The 20,840-nt window shown below is 36.6% G+C and overlaps 1 protein-coding gene across 1 annotated transcript in view; it reads right to left on the minus strand.

The window, feature by feature from the left end:
• Positions 1 to 6: 6 nt before the first annotated feature.
• The window catches only part of LOC120586543 (uncharacterized), a gene marked incomplete at its 3' end in the record, with an annotated part of 85,676 nt that continues 64,842 nt past the window's right edge, over positions 7 to 20,840 (minus strand). Inside the window, exons 11-14 of the mRNA XM_039842916.1 lie at positions 7,601 to 7,763; positions 7,008 to 7,255; positions 6,485 to 6,621; positions 7 to 3,903 (exon numbers count right to left, since the gene is read on the minus strand). Of these exons, the coding sequence (XP_039698850.1) occupies positions 7 to 3,903; positions 6,485 to 6,621; positions 7,008 to 7,255; positions 7,601 to 7,763 (4,445 nt within the window). The remainder of the gene's footprint in view (positions 3,904 to 6,484; positions 6,622 to 7,007; positions 7,256 to 7,600; positions 7,764 to 20,840) is intronic.

Here is a 20,840-nt window from a genome sequence, read left to right on the forward strand (position 1 = left end):
TGCTGCAGATTCAGTTGGGGTCCAGGGTATGTCTGTTTCAGTCACAACCTCTGTCCAGAGATTTGTTGCTGGAGATTCAGTCTGGGACCATGGTATAACTGTGGCTACTGCAGTCTCTGCCCAGGGATTCACAGATAGAGAGTCAGTTTTGGTGCACTGTGTTACTATGTCTTTCAAAAAATTTGTTTCTGTCTTTAATTCTGGAATTTCAGTTTTGGTACAAGGTGTGACCATGTCAGATACAGTCTGTGCCCATCCATTTATTGCTGGAGGTTTAGTTTGAGTCCACTGTATAACACTCTCAGATACAGGCTGTATCCAGGGTGTTACAGTTGCAGAATCAGCCGGAGTCCACAGTATGTCTACATCGGCTATGGATTGTGTCCATGGATTCACTGCTGGAGATTCATCCTGACTCCATAGTGTGACCAAGGAAGCTGCAGCCTCAGTCCAGGTTTTTCCTAAAGATTCTGCTTGAGTCCATGCTGTGACTGTACCACTCTCAGCCTCTGTCCAGGTACTTATTGCTGGAGATTCAATCTGAGACCATGGCGGAATTGTGTCCACAACAGGTTGTATTGAGGAATTTATTCCTAAGATCTCTGCCTGGGACCAAGTTGTGACTGTATTCACTTCAGATTGTGCCCAAGGACTTACTTCTGGATTTCCTCTCTCAGTCCATGTTGACATACTCTCAGTTTCAGGCTGTCTCCAGGAATTTAGTGCTAAAGACTCTGTTGGGGTCCATGTTATGACTGTATCATTTTCAGACTTTTTCCAGGAATATAATAAAGGAGACTCAGCCTGAAGATACAGTGTGGCTGTATCATTTATAAACTGTGTCCATGAATTTATTGCTGGAGATTCAGCTTGGGTCCACTGTGTTACTGTCCCAGCTATAATGCCTGTCCAAGGAATTACTGCAGAAGACTCACCGTGGGTCCATGGTGTGATTACATCAGCTTTAGACTGTGTCCAGGGACTTATTGCGAGGGACTCAACTTGGCTCTGTGGTACGGCTGTATCACTTTCAAACTGTATCCAGGGATTTACTACTGGAGATTCAAACTGGGTCAATGTTGTCATTATGTCAGCTATAGTTTTTGTCCAGGGATTTATTTCTGAAGTTTTACCCTGGGCCCACAATGTGACTGTATCAGCTATAGGCTGTGTCCAGGGATTTATTGCTATAGATATAGCCTGAGTCCTCTGTATTACTGTATCAGATGCAGGATGTGCCAAGAGCTTTTGTCCTGGAAATTCAGTCTTTGCCCACGTTGTGACAGGTTTAGTTAACAACTGTCTCCAATAATTTACAGCTGGAGTTTCACTCTGGATCAATGGTGTGACTGTTTCAGTTTCTGACTGTGTCCAGGGATTTACTTCTAGAGATTCAGACTGAGTCGATGGTATTAAAGTATCTGCATCATTTTGTGTCCCAGGGTTGATCACACCAATATCTGGCTGAATCCAGGGTCTTACTGGGTCAGCTTCATACTGTGTCCAGAACCTAACATTATTGCCTTCTTGTTCATCCCAGAGTCTGACTGTGTTAGCATCACGCTGTACCCAGGCTTTTACCTTATCATCCACAAGTTGGTTCCAGAGACTGTCTCTTTCCATTTCAGACCGTATCCAGTGATGTGCTGTTTTCATTACTGGTTCTGTCCACAGTATGACCGTCTCCATTTGTGTGTGGAACCAAAGTTTGACATCATCAGTCTCAGACTGAGTCCTAGGTCTGGCTATATCACCTTCAGGTTGGGTCCAGGAGTGGGCTCTTTGAAATTCTGTTTCAGTCCAAGGTTTGAATGTATCCACTTGAGGATGCAACCAAGATCTGACTATATTAGCTTCAGGCTCAGACCACGACATGTCTGTCTGAGAGTCAATTTGGCTCCAGGTTCTGATCTTATCAGTTCGTGTCTGCAACCAAAGTCTGACTGCATCAGTTTCAGGGCTTGTCCAGTGTGGGACAATATTAACCTTAGATTGTGTCCACATTCTGAATGTAGATGATTCAGGCTTTGCCCATGATTGGATGCCACCACCTTCAGACTGAATCCATGGTTTGACCATGTTAACATCATTCTGAATCCAGGGATGCCGTGTTTTAAGGTCTGGCTGGGTCCTCGGTGTCATTTGATCAGATTTAGTCCAGAACCAAGATCTGGCTTTATCAGCTTCAGGCTGTTTCCAGGGTCTGATTGTTTCAATATCACTGGAGGTCCAAGATCTAATTGTATCTGCTTCTCGTTGGATCCAATGTTTGCCTTTTTCTTCTTCAGTTCTAGGTCTGACTATTTGAATTTTAGGCTGAATCCAGGGTATGATTATTTCACTTTTGGTCTGTAACCATGGTCTGATTATATCAGCTTTCAGCTGAGAAAAAGGTCTTCCTGCTTGGGTTTCTGACTGAGTACAGGTTTGGACTATGTCAGCTTCAGACTGAGTTTGGGATCTGATCATATCAACTTTAGAGTGAATTAAAGGCTTCATTAGATTAGTAATAGGATTGAACAAGAGCCAAGATGTATATTCAGTCTTCATCTGGGGTTTGACTGTAATAGTCTCATGTTTACTCAATACACTGATTCTATACATTTGACTTGAGGGTCTGATCACACTCGCCTTATATTGGGCCCAAGACATGACAGAACTGGCTGCAGATGGAGCCAACGAAAAGGGCATATTAAACTCTGAGTAAGTCCAAAACTGAGTTGACTTAGGTTCAGGAAGAATCCAGTATTCATTTGTCTTTTCTATAGGCTCTTGGGATCCAACTATATTTGGACCTGGCTGGAACCAAGGTTCCAAGGTATGGGTTACTGTTGGATATTGGTATCTATTTGCATTTAGTGTGGAATGAGTCTTGAATTCAATTTCATTATCTATTAAAGGGACCCATGGATATTGGTTATAGGTTACAGGTTTAACAACAGAGTTAACTTTACCAGCTACATAGTGTATTTGGGTTCTAACATTCTCTTCACTAGATTGAACCTGCATCACTGTTCCTGTTTTTTCTAGCACACTATGTGTCCAAGGTCCAACATCAGGGGTGATTTCTAGCCAGGGTCTAGCTAGAAGTTGACCATCGAAAGGAATCTTAGTAGCTTGCACTTGAGATTGGACAGAAGGAATCTCAGAAGGAATCTGGGATCCACTTATGTCACTTGAAAACAGAACCCAGGTTTCATCAGCATTAACTAATGGTAGAGTATGAAGGCCAATTATACTGGCTGATTGTTTAACCCAAGATCTTACTGACTCAGTCATAGTTCTATGTTGATGTTTCACTGCATCTCTCTGAGGGAGATCCCAGGGTATAGGTATACCAGCGTTTAGAGGGTTCTGAGAATCAGGAAGACTCCAAGGTTCAGAAATATCAGCTCTTGGGGTACTCCAGGAATCAACTGTTACAGAAGGATCCCATGGTTTGGCAATAGGAAAGGTCCAAGATTTAACCACTGGTGATTTGCTAGCTGAGTATTGCTGACTACGTTGAAGGTGTAAGTGTCTACTGCCAGGGAAAGAATCTCTATTATTTGAGCCAAAAAATATTGGAGGACGATTCCGGCGCTGTCTCTTTAGTGGCAAAGTGTCTAATCTCTTATATGATTGTATAGTCAATCCATGGGAAGTCAAAATGGCAGAGTCTCTGTTCAGGCTAAGCCTGTTTTGTGGACCATGTTCTACCCTGGGAGAAAAACTGCAGGGTAGGGAAAAAATAGGATCCAGCAGCTTCTGGGATGCCTCAATAAGCCATCTCATCCAAGATAGGTATGGGGCCATCTTGATGACAAGAACAGGATCATAACAGGCCATTGAGGACTCACTGACCAAGCCTACCAGCTCCCAATGGTTGCTAAAGAGACAGAGAACAGGACTGCCCTGCTGTACCTGAATGAGGAAACAGAGAATTCATATATATGATATAGATAGATAGACATATGTAGGATGCATATATTAAAATATGTCACATATATCAATTGCATATAAATATCTAATACATTTATGAATCATAAACTATATGAATGCATATTTATGTATTTATTAAAAACATATTTATATATTACATATATACTAATATTTTTAACATTAAACATATAAGATTCATATATTTTTCTACCACATACAATTCCATGTGACAAGGTAAAAGAGTAATAAATGTTATATGGTACATACTTCAAGGAGCTCTAGAAGCTGACTTAGGTACAAATAATTGAAAGAGGAAAACCAAATGCTAAGTGGGGAATTTAGAGAAAACTCTAAAATAATAAATTAGATATTCAACATCTTTTTTTACAAATTTCTTAGCTGGCTATTTCTAGGCAGAGCACAACTAATACAATTATATGTATTGGTTGTGTTTATCTCTATTATTTCCACTGCCATTGCTGTGTTTCAAATCATTGTGCTTCTTTTCCCCCATCATACTCTTGTTTTCAAGCCATTACCATTTCTGTTTCCCTGTCACATCCACCCTTATTTTATGGTTTGTTCTTCCAGGAGGCCGAATGATATTGAGAATAAAAGCCAAAGGCTTCATTAGTCTCTGAACTCAACTATAGACAGTTTTCATTTGCTCATTTGCTACCATTATACTTGCTTTATTCTAGTATTAGAAATTTTCTAATAGCTTCTTTTGCCTGGGATTTTCTTTCTTCAAAAATTCATGGTAAGTTGATTCCTCAAAAGCTTTAGGCCTTTGCTGAAATAAAAGTCTTTTAAAAGGCCTTCTGTGCTGCTCCTATTCTGATGGCACATTTTCTACATCACTAATTATTTTCTTGGAAGTTACTTTTACCAGTCACATTTTGTTTTTTTATTTGTTGCCTGTAACTTGTAAGCATCATAAGGGTAGGACAATTATATACCTTTTAAACTCTCAAATCTCAGCACACCAAACCAGGTTTAGGCACTCAGTATGCAATGAGTATATGATTCCTAATTGTTCTGCTTTGCATGACAGAGTTATAATGATGAAATAAATGTGAAGAGTACAAAGGTTCTTTAACAGACTATTAAATAGATTCCTGAATAAATTTGATGTCTTTCATTTATTATTCTGTGGCCCCCACTGCTTAAGTAATCAAGTCCATATATCATTACTTTATAATGTAGTCCCAACTTATTTTTCTACTCTCATTTCTTCTGTATCTCTCATACCAACATTTTCTCCAAAAGTTTTACTGCTCAAATATTATCTATGCATTAAATGTTCTTCCTATATTTACATAGTGCATCTCTGTAGTTAAAAGCTCCTTTGCTTTCAAACTTTTAAGCATCACCTTCCTCTGGTCAGTATGAAGATAAAATTGACCCTGTGTACATTGTGCCTCTACTATTCACTATACAGATGTCTATAATACTGACAAAATTATATTGCAGTTAATTATTATATTATGTGGTACTTTAAATTTATCTCCTATCAAATCATAAGCTCCCAGATGACTGAATACACGCTGGGATTTTCTGAGTTGGGACCAAGTCTGTTTTTTCCCCATACAGTGTCAGATTTTATCCCCTATTTGTACGGTTAATTTGTCTTCTTTAATTTCAAGTTTCTTAAATATTGATTTCAAGGCTCTTTCTTCTCTTAGTCCTTTAGACCTCACAAAGTCCTGGCAATTTGTTTAATTAATGAAAGAAATATTAATGTAATCTCAGGTTTCTCCTCCTTCAAGAATTCTAATCTCTGCCATACCAGCAAATTTCCAATGGCCGTTTTCATTTTTACTTTTTCATTATTTTTTGCCTTAAGTTTCTTTCTAGCCATTTTTCCCCTTAAACTGTATCTTATAAAATAAATATTAATCTCTCTAAAATAAACTAAATTATGTCCTAGGTTGAAGTTTAGACAAAAGGTCATATACTTAAAACATAACTAGGTATTGGCAGATATTTGTTTTTCATAGTAAATTGTATATTATTTTATTTCTGTAACCTCAGGACAAATAGATAATGATTATAACTCATAAGTGTAGACTTTTATTTTTCACAAATACTCAGTTTATGAATACTCAGTTTATTCAGCTAAATTGAATTGTTTGTATTCTAACAACCAAACCCAATCCAAGAATTGTAACCTTATGTTCTTCTCATTGTTTCAAAGATATCTGTGGTATATTCTGTATCCCTAAATTTTTTAATAAAAATATTTCTTGCTTTATTTGTGATCTTATCTGTTTTATATAATCATTATCTGCATGTGCATATATATATATATATAAGATTATATGATTATATAATAACCATAAACATTACATCTGTGCATTACATGTGGAAACACTTAATATGATATTTGCCTTTAAAAATTTTTAAGCATACAGTACAAGACTGTTAACTGCATATACTATAATGTACAATATCTCCAGAACTTATTTATCTTGTATAAATGAAAGTTTATATTCATTTCATAGAATTTCACAAATAATTTTACATCACCCCCAGTGGTAACTTTGCCTTATATAGTTAGTACCCAGCATTCTTCTTGTGCTTGACTCCAGATGCATAGATTGTTCCTTTCAGTCAGGTGGAGATGTTGTTTTTGGCAGAATGAGAGGTCCAGCAGCTTAACTGACAGCTTCTTAATACTGGTCCCCAAAATATTGCTGTCTGAAAGAATATAGTACAGATATGAGTTATTAAGTCTCTTAAGCATTTTATAGCATAGCTTCCTAAGATTTTTACACTATAGCTTTCCATCATTTAATTATATAGAATTTCTGAGATATCCAGACTTCTCCCTTTCTTCCATCTTTTCTCTTATACACTATTTTTGAGCTGTACCCAAATCCTTTTTAAATGGAATAATAAAACACAATAATTGTAACCCATGATATTGTCACTTCACTTCCTTAAGGACTAAGTCTTTACCCCTGTAAAATGGAGTAATATGGATATAATTATTTTTATAAAACTTTAAGCTCTTTCTTTTCTCATCATTCTTTTAATATTAATATCTGAGCTATGATATAGAGAATATGACTTCTGTGGCTTACTCTGATATTGGTATACCCTGCAGTGTCTGTACTGGCAATTATAACAACTCTTCCAGAAGATGTTATAAGTGGGTGAAAGTGGCATTTCTTCTCTCCTGATAGGGTATTGCAGGAGGACCACTCCTATGTTTCCTTTCCCTTGATCTGTTCCAAGTTGTGGAGCAAACCCAGGGTGCAGACATAGTTTGTGGTCAAATAAGGTATCTTCTTGGTTAATGATTCCTGAAATTTCAGAGTGCAAATGCTTCCTAAGGGAATAGGAAAAATGAAGAATAATGTTATAAACTTAGAGTGAGAAAACATTTCATTGAACTTCCATTCAACCTGAAATGTTTAAATTGGTAAGGCCCTTACATGCTTAGCAGTGTAATCTGACAACTTTGTACTTTCTATCCCTGTAAATTAATGTTTTATCTTACAAATTAAATAGAATTTGACTTTTAGAGCTTTAAGCTTCATTTTTAATATAATATTTTCTGAAGAAAAGTCTATTTAATGTATTAAAATCCAAGGCAAATAGTTAATTATGATGAATCAAATATAAAAAGAATATATAACGATATCATCTTTCTCATGGCACTCACTATACTTACAGTTTAATCAGACAGCTGGCTGTTGAGAGGATCCACCATTGATTCAGAACAATGCCCTGACAGGTTTCAGGCATGGGCACTAGCCATGGGGTATTGTTGGACACTGACAATGAGGCCATCCTTGGGGTCAATGAGTTTAACCACTGATTTTGAGAACTGGGTACTAAAAGGGTCAGATAGGGAGGGGAAGAAGTAAACATTACATGAAAAATAACATAATGTTGAATGGTTAATAATATATTTGTTATTCTACTTTTCTGTATAATGAAGAGGAGACTATAGAGAAGAATGAGAAGGAATATTTAAAAGGTGACAAAAATACAAGATTATGTGATATAGAAGCATAAAGAAACAGGAAATTAGATAAATGACAAGGAGATGACCAACCATATTCAAAAGGTAATGAAAATCAAGAACATCTTCCCTATTACTAACACAAACAAAAGGAGAAAAAACTTCAAGTGTCTGTAACTTACCACCACAGCAGTGAAAAAACAATCCCCCAAACTGGAGGAGGTAAAGTACAGCTCTCATGTTACCTCAACTGGATGTGAAAACAAGACAGGGAACTAGTAGTGTAGTTGCCAGGGTTGAGTTTGAAATTACAGGGATTAGAATGTCTGACATCATAATAACTGCTTGTGAGATAACTACCTGCTTTCTGTTATGATTAACCAACTAGAAAGTTATGTATAAGAAATTTAGCCAAATACTAATTTGCACTTCTTCACCTCTTCACTGCTTTCTCCCAGATGGTCATAGGGATAGGGAGTACAGCTTAGAGAATGCAGTCAGCAGTGATGTAATAGCTATGTGGAGGGCCAGAGAGAAGATAGAGTAATCAGGGTGATCATTTTATAAACTATATAAATGTCTAACCAATGTACTCTATACTTGAAACTAATAATGAAATACAATAAATGTGAAAAAAAATAAAGCGATGTTTAATTCAACTTAAAAATTAAAAGAAAAATTAGCTCAATATTAATGTTTATTTTTGGAGTGGGACAACCAATATCCCTATTTCACACTTTGTAAAAAAAAAAAAATATGATCTATTTGGTATTACTATGTAACTTTATTTACCTGCCACATACACTTACTAAATAAAACAATCAGATAGGCCTATATGACCTGACATATAGGCCTATCTATAGAAGATAAGAAAACTGACTGATAAGATAAGAAAACTGACTGATAAGAGTTTAAAGTAATGTATAGATAAATATAAAAGTAATAGCATATTTCAATCATACATTTATTCACATATTCATATCTACCAATCACGCTCAACTCAGAAATAATTAGCTTGTAAATTTGAAGATAATTGAAGAATTACCTCAAAACCTAATTTCACTTTTCTCTGATGGCAATCTAGGGCAAAAGGCAACAATTAAACAAATATTAACCAAATTTTAAAATGCAATGTGCCAAATATTGAATACATAAATATGAGGAAAAAATGTCTTTGTCTTTTTTGGAGTTTTCAATTTAGGATAGGACTATATTAGTTAAGTAAAGCATCTGCTGAACAGGATAGAAAATATAAAATCAATTGTATAAAAAATTTATATTTCACATGCTATGTCATTCAGCATTATGATTTTATCATAGATCTAAGTTCAAGCTATCACACTACTTAGCAATTTTAGTGCTTGACTTTTATCCTCACACGACTGAAAGATGCCTTCTCTGTAACAGTATTCATGTCTTTGTTGCAGATAATTTTCTTATATTTCCATGGCCACTCCATTGCTTTTCTCTCTTCTTTTTCATTTATTCTATGAAAGGCCCTATAATCATTTAAGATTTACAGTAAAACTTAAAAACATTTTAAAGTAATGAATTTATAAAAATGATATTTATATATTAATAAGTACTCAAAATTAGAGAAGCACAATACTATAATTCTGAATCATTTTAATAACAAACAAATATTGTTAAAGCTTTTAAAGTAATGATTGAATTATAATCTAGATAAATGAAAATTAAGTAAACAAAATAAAAATAGAGTTCCTACTCTTTGAATAACTTTTTAGAGGTCTATGTGAGGATATAGGGCATGTCATATCCAAAATCTTGTAACTCAAAAAGAAAAATATTTTTTAAAAATTAAAATGGGGAAAGAACCTAGATAGACAATTTCTGTAAAAAAAGAAATATGGAAAGATGCTCATTCTTACTAATTATTAAGAAAATTCAAATAAAAATTATAATGAGATACCATCTTTACACCTAATAGAATGTGTACTATCAAAAATAAACAAGTGACATTAGAAGCAGGAAGGAGCCTGGGAACCCCATGACCACCTGAAATTACTACAAGTGAATTGCTACAGTCCAGAAAACAACCTTACACACGAACACAGCTGACAGATCTGCCCATCAGAGCATTTGAAAGTGGGTGAATCAGGTGAGTAAGGGACCAGAGAAGTGAGAGGAGTGGTGACAGTTGCCACTGATGCAGCCCGGAGCTGTCTGTGTGATTCAGGGAAAGGGGAAAATCAGGTTGTGGCCTGTGCTTGCTGTAACCACGAGCATTCCTGCCTGAGTGATCGGCAGATATTATAGCTGAACCCAGTGACTAGGGCAGAGACAAAGACACATATGGATACAGAAGAGCGACAACTGTGTTCTGGAATAAGAGCCTGGCTAACTCCCTCCTCTCTCCCCCACTCCCCCACAGTTCGCCTCTCTCCACTTTCGCAAAGCGGCTGCGGGCTCCAGGGAAACCTGTAGCAGCGAGTATCGAGCAGAGGGGTCAGCAATAACTGAGGAGACTTGGTGGTGAGGATCCAGAGGTAAGGTGGCTGAAGACTGGCGGTCGGCGTTACTGTAAGGGAAACCACCAGTAGCACACCAGCAACCTGTCACAGCCATCCCATCCATGAAGGCTGACATCAGCAGAGTCACTTGGGCACCTCAGGAAACACAGCACTGCATCTGGTTGCTGGGCCAGTACCAAGACTTCAAGAGCTCCTCAGAGCTCAGATCCCCCTCGCCAATCACAATGCGTACATGGGGTGGGGGGCGAGGGGGACGGAACCCTGGGGACGGAACCCTGGGGATGGAGTCCTGGACCCAGGCCGCCTGGTCACAGACAAGCAGGTCAATGAACTCAGAAACAAAATCAATGAACAACATGAATATTTTACCAAAGAGACTGAAATTCTAAAAAAGAACCGAATAGAACTGCAGCTGAAGAACTTAATAAAGGAGATGAGGAATGAAATAGTGAGCTTATGAAATAGAGTTGAGCAGATGAAGTAAAGAATTAGTGACAATTAGAAGATAGAAATCTGCAAATGATGCTGACTGAAGAAGAGATAGACTTGAGAATTAGAAAAAAAAAAAGAAACATTCCAAGAACTATTTGACTTTACCAGGAAATGCAATACAAGAATAATGAGTATACCAGAAAGAGAAGACAGGGAGAAGGGAACAGAGAGAATATTTAAACAAATAGTCAGTGAGACTTTCCCCAACTTATGGAAAAAACTGGATCCTTTTATCCAAGAAGCAAACAGAACATCTAATTATCCTGATTCATAAAGGCCTTCTCCAAGACACGTTATGTAAAAATTGTTAAAAATTATTAACAAAGAAAGATTCTCAAGGCAGCTAGAGAAAAGAGGACAGTAACCTATAAAGAAATAGCCATTAGACTATCATCAGATCTTTATTTAGAAACTTTACAAGCTATACTGGAGTAGAATCGAGTATTCAAACTACTGAAAAAGAGAAATTACCAGCCAAGATATACCCAGCAAAGTTCTTTAGATGTCAAAAAGAAATAAAGACCTTTCTGACATAGAAGAAGCTGAAAGCTTTCCATACAAGGCCTGCATTACAGAAAATATTAAAGAGGGTTAGCTTAGTTGATGCAAAAACACAAAAGAATCTAAAACTATAAATAAAATCACTAAAACACAGATAATAGCAGGAAATCTCGACCCTTATTTAGCATTGGGTATTATACACTGAAATATTACATAATGATTAAAGGACTTAAAAACATTATTGAAAGACAAGAAGACCATAGCTACTGCAACTTGAAAAAAAAAAAAAAGAAAACAACTCATTGCATAAATAGACATTATTTGTGACAACAAACACAGAAAACCTGATGGAGTAAAGATCTGACTGCAAAAAGAATGAAGATGATATACATTCAGATGAAATAAGACTTGTATACATGAAACTTTCCTTTGCATTAACTTAATGGCAACTGCCTAAGAAATATAGAACTGAGACACATAACATAAAAAAAAAAAAGAAATAATTACAAAACACCATTGAACTAAAATAACAGACAGAAACCCAAGGGCAAAGAAACAATGGTCACACCGAGCAACCAGAAAACAAAAGATAAAGTGGCTACAAAAATCCTCATATTCTAATAATAATCACCTTAAATATAAATAGACTAAACTCACCAATAATAAGGCACAAAGTAAAAGACTGAAATAAAACACAAAACTCAACTATATGCTGCCTTCAAGAGATATGTAAGAGCTACAAAGACAAATATAGACTCAAAGCGAAAGGATGGCAAATGCTACTCCAAGCAAATGGCATCCAGAGAAAAGTGGAAATAGCAGCACTTATATTTGATGAAACAGACTTCAAAATAAAGAGGTAACAAGAGACAGTGATGACACATCATAATGATAAAGGGGACTACACACCGAGAACACATAACTCTTATCAATATATATATATACTCCCAGTCAAGAGTACCAATATATATAAAGCAACTACTAACAGAAATAATGAGAGAAACTGACCAAAACACTATCAAAGTAGGGAACCTAAATACCCCACTGTCACATATGGAGAAATCATTCAAACAGAAAATCAATTAGAAAATGTCAACCTGAAATGCCACATTAGACCAATTAGATATAGTCGACATTTCATTTCAAAACACCAGATTACACATTCACTCTAGTGCACACGGAACATTCTCAAGGATAGGCCATGTGTGGGGACACAAAACCAGCTCCAACAAATTTAAGAGCATGAAATCATACCAAGCATATTTTCAAACACTATGTTTTAATCTGGAGGTCAACTACAAAAGAGTGGGAAAAACCACAAGTGTGTAGAGATGAAACAACATTCTATTAAAGAACAACTGGGTCAAAATAAAATAAGAGATCAAACGGATGCAGAAAAAAATGAGAATAAAAGTACAGCATGTCAAATTTGGGAAAGGGCAGAAGGAGTAATAAGAGGAAAGTTCCTGTCAATACAAGCCTATCTTAAGAAACAAGAAAAATCCCAATTAACAACCCAACATTACATCTTATACAAATGAAGGAAAGAAATAATAACAATTGGAGCAGAATTTTAAAAAATTAAGAACAAAAAGATAATTGAAAAGATTAATGCAACAAAAAGTTTGTTCTTTGAAAAGATTTATAGAATTGACCAACCCTAAGAACTTATTACTAAGGAAAAAAGAGTAAAGATATAAATAAACAAAATCAGAATTGAAAGAAGAGAAATTATGACAGATACTACCAAAATACAAAGTACCATACAAATTTATATGAAAGAGTATATGCCACCAAATTCAATAACCTAGAAGAAATGGACAAATTCTTAGAAAAATACAAACTTCCTAGACTGAATCACAAAAAACAAACAAACAAATAAACAGGCAAATCTAAGCAGACTTATAAACAGTATGAAAACTGAAACATTCATCAAACAACTTCCCAAAGTAAAAGTCTGGGACCCGATGGCTTCACCAGTGAATTCTACCAAATGTTCAAAATGCTCTTCTCAAACTTCCCTTCACCACCCCAAAAATGCAGAAGAGGCAATACTTCCTAACTTACATGATGAAGCAAATATTGCCCTGACACCCAAACCTGGTAAATACAGCACTGCAAATTATAACTATAGATCAATATCTCTGATGAATACAGAGGCAAAAATTCTCAAGAATATCTTTTTATTAAAGACAATACATTAAAAAGATTATACATCATGATCAGGTATGGTTTATTCCGGGGCACAAGCATGGTTCAATGTACACAAATCTATCATTGTGATACACCACATACACAGAGAAAAAGAATACGAATCATATGGTCACATCAATAAATGCAGAAAAAGCATTTGACAAGGTACAGCACCCATTTATGATCAAAACATGTAACAAAATAGATACAGCATGGAAGAATCTCAACATAATAAAGGCCATATACAAAAACCTTCCGCTAATATCTTACTTAATAATGAAAAACTAGTGATCCTCTAAGATTAAGAACAACACGAAATTCTTGTTCTTAACGCTTTTGTTGTTCAGCTCTCACTACTGTTATTATAGTATTTGAAGTCCTAGCTAGAGCAAAATCAAGAAATAAGAAGCATCGAAATTGGGAATGAAGAACTCAGATTGTCACTTTTTGCAGATGACATGATTCTCCATACAGAAAGCCCTAAAGACTCTGCCAAAAATCCATTAGAAATGATATAATAATAAAGTTGCAGCATACAAAACCAATGTTCAAAATCCATAGTGTTTCTATACTCTAATAAGAAATTTTCAGAGAAACTAATGGCAAAAATTTTATTTTGAAATTGCAACAAAAAGAATAAAAAACACATTGGAATAAACTTAACAAAGCCTGTGAAAGACTTACTTGCTGAAATCTATATTACTTTATAAAAAAAAAAAAAGTGAAGATACAAAGAAGTGCAAGGCATTTTGTGTCCATGGATTGATAGAATCAACATAATTAAAATGCCCATACTACTCAAAGCAATATATGGATTTAATGCAATCCTCTTCAAAACCCCCATGTCATTTTAAAAAGAAATAGAACAAAAAATCATCAGTTTTCTATGGAAGCAGAGAACACACTGAATTTCCAAAGGTATCCTGAATAAAAAGAACAAGGCTGGAGGTATCACTCCACCTGACTTCAAATTATACTACAAAGGACAATGATCAAAACAGCATGGTATTGGCAGAAAACAGACACACAGACCAAAGGAACAGAATTTAGAACTGGGAAACAAATCTTCGTATATGTGGGCAAATAAGTTTTGACACGGAAGCCAAAAACATCCAGTGGAGAAAGGAAAGCCTCTTCAATAAATGGTGCTGGGAAAACTGGAAAGCCACTTGAGAAAGAATGAAACGAGACTTTTGTCTATCACCACACACCATAATGAACTCAAAATGGATCAAGGACCTGAATATAAGACCTGAAACAATAAATTGCAAAGAAGAAAACATAGGCACTAAACTCATGGACCTTGGACTTAGAGAGGATTTTATGAATTTGACCTCAAAGATAAGGGAAGTAAAAGCAAAAATAAATAAATGGGACTATAGCAAACTAAAAAGCTTCTACACAGCAAAAGACCATCAACAAGGCAAAGGACAACCATTTGAATGGGGCAAGATATCTGCAAATAATGTGTCTGATAACGGCCTAGAATTGAAACTATACAAAGAATTCATACAACTCAGTAAAACAACAACAACAATTGAGCAGAGGACCTGGACAGACACTTCTCCCAAGAAGATACACAAATGGCCAACCAACATATGAAAGGATGCTCAACATCACTAGCTGTTAGGGAAATGCAAATCAAAGGATATATGCACCTGATGTTCAGAGAAGCATTATTCATGGTGGCCAAGACATGAACACAACCGAAGTGCCCTTTGATAGATAGTTGGATAAAGAAGATGTAGTACATATACACAATGGGATATTACTCAGCCGCAAGAGAAGATGAAATACTGCCAATTGCAACAACATGGATGGTTTTTGAGGTAATCATGCTAAATAAGATAACTCAGGCAGAAAAAGTTGAAAGCCACATGATATCACTCATATGTGGATTACAAATCTAAAAGCAAAAACAACTGACAGACCGAGACTCATGGACACAGGCAGTGGACTAGTGGTTACCAGAGGGAAGTTGGGGGCTGGGGGATGTAGGTAGGGGTAAAGGGGTCAAATATCTAACTATGAACGGTGAACAGGCAACAGTATTCCTATGACTTATTGTTGAATTGTACAGTGGAAACTACTGGATTTTATTGATCAATGTCATGCCAATAATTTTTAATAATAAAAATAAGATAGAATAGGAACTCCTCATAGGCTTGTTTTGAGGGTTAATATGTTTAAGCCCTTAGTGTGTGTGAAGCATAATAAGTGCTCAATAAACAAAGGTTATTAAAATATATGTATGTGTATATGTACAATTATATGTATATATATAAGTAGCATCATTAACATACAAGATACTATGACTGACACTGAAAAAAAGATAATGAAGACGTTCTCTTTGACCTCGAAAAACTCATATTGCCCCAGTTTTTACCTTCAGAATTCCAGCTTTAGGAATCAATGCTTTAAATTCGCTCTGGGCTAAAGAAGTAAAATAGAACCACAAGTCACCCAGCTGCTTCCAGAGACTGTGCTATGGTGCTTAAAATTAAGCTAGTAGTTAAAGTGAAGCTTGCTCTTGTGAACTCTTAGAATGTCAAAGCACAGACCTGAAACCAAATGGTCGCACCCATCTTGGAAGCAGCATGTGCTTTGCAGTTATATTCTCTAGGTCTATTAATTGCAAAAGCAAAACCCAGCTCAGAGATCTGAGTGTGTGTTTTGTTTTGTTTTGTTGATGTAAGAGGCATTGAAAGTAAATGCAGTCAGCCCCAAACAAAGCCTGCTATGACAAGGCTTTTAAAGACACAGGGCATGCCAAGCAGACCCCGAGCAGTCCCATCTACACTAGGCAGGCCCACCTGGATTAGCAGGGCAAGGGACTATACACACATCAGGCTGCACCATCCAGAACCACTCTTACAGGCCAAATGACACACCAGGCACATACATGAGAGCCCTGACTACTTGTGACCTGCCAAAACTATTCAACACACAGTCTACTGAGAGACAACTCTTTCAAGGTGGGGAGAGATAGTTATTCCATGGGAACAAACACAGAACGTTTGACAAAATGGAGACATGGGAGAGTATGCCCCAAATGAAGGAATAAGGAAAAAAAAATCTCCAGAGAAAAGTCCTAACAAAACAAAGTCATTTATTTGCCTGTTAAACAATTCAAAGAAGTGCTCAACAAACTTGAGAGCAGAATAAAGTCAGAGAACACTTTAACAAAGAGATAGGAAATATAAAAAATAACCAATCAGGGATGAAGAATACAATAGCATAAATGAAAAACACATAAGAAGGAATTGACAGTAGAGTAGCTGATACATAGGAACGGATTAGGAAGCCGGAGGACAGAATAGTGGAGATTGCCCAATCAGAACAGCAAAATGAAAAGGGAATTTCAAATAATGAGAATTATATAAGAGATGACTGGATGTAGGTAGGGGTAAAGAGGTCAAATATGTGGTGCTAGACTAACATTAGCATTATAGAGATTCTTGAGGAGAAGTGAGAAGGAATATTAGAAGAAGTAATATTTGAAAACTTTCCCTAATATCCAGGTCCTGAAAGCACAATGAGTTCCAAACAAGATGAAACCAACCAGACCCACATCAATAAATTTGTAATTAAAATGGCAAAAGTTAGGATAAAGAAAGAATATTATAGCCAGCAGGAATGAAGCAAGTCACATGCAACAGAAACCCTGTAAGTTCTCAGCTGATTCCTCGGAAGCAACTTTATAGGCCCGAAGGAAGTGGAAAGACACATTTAAAGTGCTGAAAGATGGAATCTACAAACTAGAATATTATATACGACAAGACCATCACTCAGAATTGAAAAAAAGATAAAGAGATTCCAGACGAGCAAAAACTAAACAAGTTCACCACCACTAAACTGACCTCACATGAAATGTTAATGGCTCGTCTTTGTTCAGGAAAGAAAAGGCCATAAGAAGAAATAAGAAAACACAGAAAGGTAAAAGTCTCAGTGCTAAAAATAAATATATACTAAACACAGTTAATCAACAACTTAAACAACTAATGTCAAAGTTAAAAGATAATAGTGGCAAATTTAACTATATTTACAAAAAAATAATCAAGATATATACAAAACAAAAATATGAAACGGCATCAAAAACATAAAGAGCTGAGGGGGAACTTTCAACTGGTAGGCTCACTCGAACAACCTTCAGTGGCTTTTCAAAGTGCCTGTCTTGGCTCATGCTGTGGACTTTCTAAAAGTCTCTCAGACCCCAAACCAGCAGCATCTGGCCGTGCTATGCCCTGTACCTCTTGCAGAGCAGCCTCAAAACCAGCTAGCCTCAGTTTGCAGGTTGGCCTTTGGAGGCACATCGAAGACCAGCACTAGTTGTGGCCATCTGCAAATTGCTTGGTGGCTCATGCCAGGTGGCCCCACACAGGATACCGATTGTAGCTGATTTGGCCTCAGCCACACCCCATCCAGGAAGCCCTGGCCTGAACCACTGGTGGCCAATTTTGGTCTGAGCTGAAGCATTGCACAGGCTACATTCGAAGACAACACAATCAAAGGGCAGACTCGGCAGACACCAGAGCCCTGCTAAAGCAAATCCTTCCTGCACATCACTTCCTCCAATGATCATAGCCAGTGCTCACAACCAAGCCACCTGATGGGCAGTCCCTCTCACTGATGTGAAAACAGCAGCCAAGGCTCAACCTTAACAGGAAAGCACACAGAACCCACACAAGGGACCCTCCTGAAGCACCCTGTTCAGGTGATTAGGGAGACTGTGCCACTGGATCCCACAGGACACCTACTACATCAGGCCCCTCTCCTAAGATTGGGAGATGGAGCAGCCCTACCTAACACACAGAAAGAAATACAGGGAGGGAGCCAAAATACAGAGACAAAGACACATGTCTCAAATGAAAGAAGAGATCAAAGTTCCAGAAAATGAAGTAAACAAATTGGAGACAAGCAGTCTACCAGATGCAGAGTTCAAAACTCTGGTTTATAGGAGTGCCCAATGAACTTAGGGAAAGAGAACTTTAACAAAGAACTTTAACAAAGAGATAGGAAATATAAAATGGAGATAGAAAACATGAAAATGAACCAGTCAGAAATGAAAAATACAATAACTGAAATGAAGAATGTCATAGGAGGAATCAATAGTAGAGTAGATGAAGCAAAGGATCAAATCAGCAATTTAGAACACAAGTTAGCAGAAAACACCCAATCAGAACAGCATCAAGGAAAAAAAATACAGAAAAATGTGGAGAGTTTAAGGACCTTCTGGGACAACAGCAAGTATACCCACATTCGCATCATAAGGGTACCAGAATGAGAGAAGAGAGAGCAAGGGAATAAATAGCTCAGAAAATTTCCCTAACCTTAAGGAAGTAGACATACAAGCCTAGCAAGCTTGGAGAGTCCCAAACAAGATGAACCCAAAGAAGCCCACACCAAGACACATCCTGATTAAAATGCCAAAGGTTAAAGGCAAAGAGTGAATCTTAAAGAAGCAAGAGAAAAGCACTTAGTTACCTACAAGGAAAATCCCATAGGACTGTCAGCTGATTTGTGAGCAGAAACTTTGCAGGCCAGAAGGGATTGGAAGGAAATACTCAAAGCGATATGAAGCGAGGACCTATAATCAAGACTACACTACCCAGCAAAGCTATCATTAAGAATCAAAGGACAGATAAAGTACTTCCCAGTCAAGGAAAAGCTAAAGGAACTCATGACCACTAAACCAGTATTACAGAAAAAGTTGGAGGGATTTCTTTAAGAACACCAAAAAAGAAAAAAAAAAGTATTGAATATGTTAATAATGAATGGCAATAACTACATATCTATCAACAAGTACTTCAAATGGAGAATTAAATGCTCCAATCAAAAGATGGCTAAATGGAAAAGGAAACAAGACTTTTTCATATACGGCCTATAAAACACTCATTCCAGATCGAAAGACACAGATAGACTCAAAGTAAAGGGATAGAAAAAGATATTTCATGAACATGTACATGAAGAAAAGGCTGGAGTAGCAATACTTCTATCAGATGAAGTAGACTTTAAAACAAAGTCTATACCAGGTGACAAAGAAGGACCCAGTTATCCCACTTATGGGTATTTATCTGAAGAAATCCAAAACACTACTTTGAAGAGACATGCACATCTGTATGTTCACTGCATTATTATTTACAATAATCAAGATATGGAGGTAACCTCGGTGTCCATTAGTAGATGGATGGCTAAAGAAGCGGTGTACATATGTACAGTAAAATCACCCAGCCATTAAAAAGAATGAAATCTTGCCATCTGCAACAACATGGTGAGACCTAGAGGGTATTGTGCTGAGTAGAGTAAGTAAGTCAGAGAAAGACAAATGCGATATAATTTCATTACATGTGGAATCTAAAGAAGAAAACAAACAAACGAAACAGAAACATACTCAAAGACAGGGAGAGTATTTTGAGGGTTTGGGATTAAAAAATTCAGATTGGTAGTTTCAAAATAGACACAGGGCTGTGGAGTACAGCATAGGGCATATAGTCAATAACATTGTAATGGTGTCAGATGAGTACTAGATTTAGTGGGGAGATCACTTTGTAAGTTAAAAAATATCTAACTGCTGTGTTGTACACCTGAAACTAATGTAATATTGGATGTAAATTTTAATTGAAAAAAATATTAAAAAACCACAGATGACTCTCAAAAATATTATGTTGACCAACAGAAACCAAAAACTCAGGGTTTTGTATGCGGGGTGGAGGGGTCAGGCACTCGTGGCTATTGGCTAGCAAAAGGCATGAAAGAATTGTTTAGGAGATGGGATTATTATGTTTTTTGATCTGATTGGAGGTTACAAGTGAATGCATATAAAAATTCCTCAAGCTGCACACTTAAGATTAGTATATTTTACTCTTTTTTTAAAAATATGTTTATTGGGCTAACATTGCTTAATATAAATATAAAATTTTCAAATTACATTATAATTTGACATATTTTTATTCTTTTGTGAGTTTACCACCCAAAGTCCAGTTTCCTTCAGCTACCACTTCACCCTCCCCCTACTCCCCTATGTTTGACTCCCTTTAACTGTCTACCTACCCTCTCTTCCCCAACTCCCTACCCTCTGGTAACCACTAGTGTATATTTCATGTCCATGAGTATCCATATGTTTGTCCTGTTCATTTGTTGCTTTTAGGTTTATATCCCACATTTAAGTGATATCATGTGACTTTCGACCTTTTCTGTCTGGCTTATTTTTCTTAGCGTGATTATCTCGAGGTCCGTCCATGTTGTTGCAAATGGCAGGATTTCATCTC

Source organism: Pteropus medius, unplaced genomic scaffold (assembly GCF_902729225.1).
Source record: "Pteropus medius unplaced genomic scaffold, Ma_sr-lr_union100, whole genome shotgun sequence".
NCBI classification, from domain to species: domain Eukaryota; kingdom Metazoa; phylum Chordata; class Mammalia; order Chiroptera; family Pteropodidae; genus Pteropus; species Pteropus medius.